General features: G+C 39.7%; 1 protein-coding gene across 2 annotated transcripts in view; it reads right to left on the bottom strand.

The window, feature by feature from the left end:
• pard3ba (par-3 family cell polarity regulator beta a) overlaps nucleotides 1-2116 on the bottom strand; it is a 232395-nt gene that overhangs the window by 117834 nt on the left and 112445 nt on the right. Inside the window, exons 15-16 of one of the 2 annotated variants that reach the window (XM_014018564.1) lie at nucleotides 1872-1922; nucleotides 917-1052 (exon numbers count right to left, since the gene is read on the bottom strand). In XM_014018564.1, coding sequence (XP_013874018.1) covers nucleotides 917-1052; nucleotides 1872-1922 — 187 coding nt within the window. The remainder of the gene's footprint in view (nucleotides 1-916; nucleotides 1053-1871; nucleotides 1923-2116) is intronic. The other variant, XM_014018565.1, reaches the window with a different exon arrangement.

Raw genomic sequence — 2116 nt, 5'->3', positions numbered from 1 at the left:
AATCAATACTGTGATTAGAATTAGTCTAAAGACGTGATTAGAGGTGGCTTCAGCCAGGCGTGCGAGGGCGCGCGTTTCCCATATACAACTGTGTGTTGTACTTCGTTCCATTCCTTCAAGGAACCGTGGTTATATTCATAACCTTACGGTTGTCTTTTCTGGGTTCAGATGCAATCAGTTGTAACTTAACCATTGTTTAAAATTASCCAAGCAGTTTGATCAGAACTTTAGTTTATGAAACACACTTTTCTTGAAGGACCAGTAGAGCTGGATATCATTAGCATAAGGTAAGATACATTCTTGAACATTTGAATAACACSTCCAATGAGGAGAAAACAGTGCTGAACGAGGTTGAAAAACAATAAAATGTCCTTAGCATTTCAAACAAGCTGCCTGTGAAGTAACATTTTGCAGCTGCTTTAGACACCTCTTGCTTAGACAAAGCAACTTTATCTGGTTAAACATTCACTTTTAATTTGTTACAAACCTGGACATTTAAAGTCTACGTGATGTTCATTCATGTTTTTGTTTGATGACGTCAAGAATCTAGATTGACATAATGAAATGACTGCTTCTGACCCTCAGGTTGTATTTTGCCCATGTGAGAGCTAACTGCTAGTTAGTTAGTGAGTTGGTGCTAAAGCTGCTGCTGCCATCGGTCATTGTAAATACCAGAGAACTGTACATAAATATATGTGCAATACAACTAAGACCTCATTTAAAAAGATCTGAACAAATTGCCTACAGCCCTGCAGTTAACCTGGCTCATTTAAATAAAGCTTATGTGTTGTTAATGATTACTGGAATGACTTTCCTTTATCCTCTAACAGATGAATAGTGGCATTACAACATAATAACTCAGTGTGGAGTTTAATGGTGTGTTGATGATGCAGGTTATGGGCTCTAAGGGGGTTACCTGCGGAGTGGGGGTGTACGATGCAAGTCTCTGTTCATTTCCTCCACAGAGTCGGGGGAGGGCGGCGGCGGGAAGCCTTCCTTGTCATCAGCGTTGCTGTAGTGACCGTGGCTGCCGTTGGTGAAGGCAGCGGCAGCTAAAGACCAACACAGATTCAACAAAAGGAAGAAAGACAAAGACAAAGGGTTTGTTTATCAAGGTGGAATCAAAGATCTCATTTGGAATAAAAACTAAAATAAATTCCTAAATAAAGATGCCTGAATTACCTTTAATGTCAATAAAAGACAATGCACCCTGATTGGTTGATTTTAGCTATTGTGTGTTTAAAAACCCTCATTTACTTTATACACAAACAGACAAATGAAGAAAAATGGATAAAAATTTCAAAGACAATAAGGAAAGACAAGATTTACATCAAAGCAGAGATACTTTTCATGTATAATTTAATAACAAAACAACAAATTCAAATGTATTTCCTAAAATATGACACCGCCTCTGGAGTGCATCAATCCTCTACTGTAAACCCGTTTGTGGCGAGCCCCTCCTCACCATACTGCGTGAGGAAGAGCTGACTGTCTCAGGTGGGGAAAGCATCCTCAACTTCCTCCCAACGGGTAAGGATAAAGGAGGGGAGTGAAAGATTGGAAGAAAGATTGAATTTACAACAGGTTTTTTATTCCTTTTTGTGTTTTTATTCTTGTTTTTAAGACAACAGAGYGTCTGCTGCACAATTCACTTTATGCAAATCTGGCCCACTTAGCAGCCGTTTCATCAGGGTAATGATTCCGAGGTCAGATCTTTTTTGCACATGAAAGGCAAGCGTCAGAAAAAAAAAAACATAGCTAATGACTTCCTTTTTATTCCTATAATATGCAAGGGGGGTAAAAATGGGGATAGTGTTTGGAAACGATGTGGCAGTCCAATCAGATGAAAAAAAAAAAAGAAAGATGATGACCTGGAAGAGCAGATTTGGGTTCGGAGCTTTTGCAGAGTGACAAACACACATCTGTAAACAAGCGCAGACAAACAGTCTGTGTGTACACACTCAGCTGCAGATAACAGCAGTAAACAAACATTCCAGGCCTGAATGTTGACAGTGTGACAGTTCAAATGGACTAACACAACGCTGAGTGTGTGTGTGTGTGTGTGTGTGTGTGTGTGTGTGTGTGTGTGTGTGTGTGTGTGTGTGTGTGTGTGTGT

The sequence above is a fragment of the Austrofundulus limnaeus genome, unplaced genomic scaffold, assembly GCF_001266775.1.
Source record: "Austrofundulus limnaeus strain Quisiro unplaced genomic scaffold, Austrofundulus_limnaeus-1.0 Scaffold195, whole genome shotgun sequence".
NCBI classification, from domain to species: domain Eukaryota; kingdom Metazoa; phylum Chordata; class Actinopteri; order Cyprinodontiformes; family Rivulidae; genus Austrofundulus; species Austrofundulus limnaeus.
This window is presented reverse-complemented; position numbering and strand designations above follow the sequence as displayed.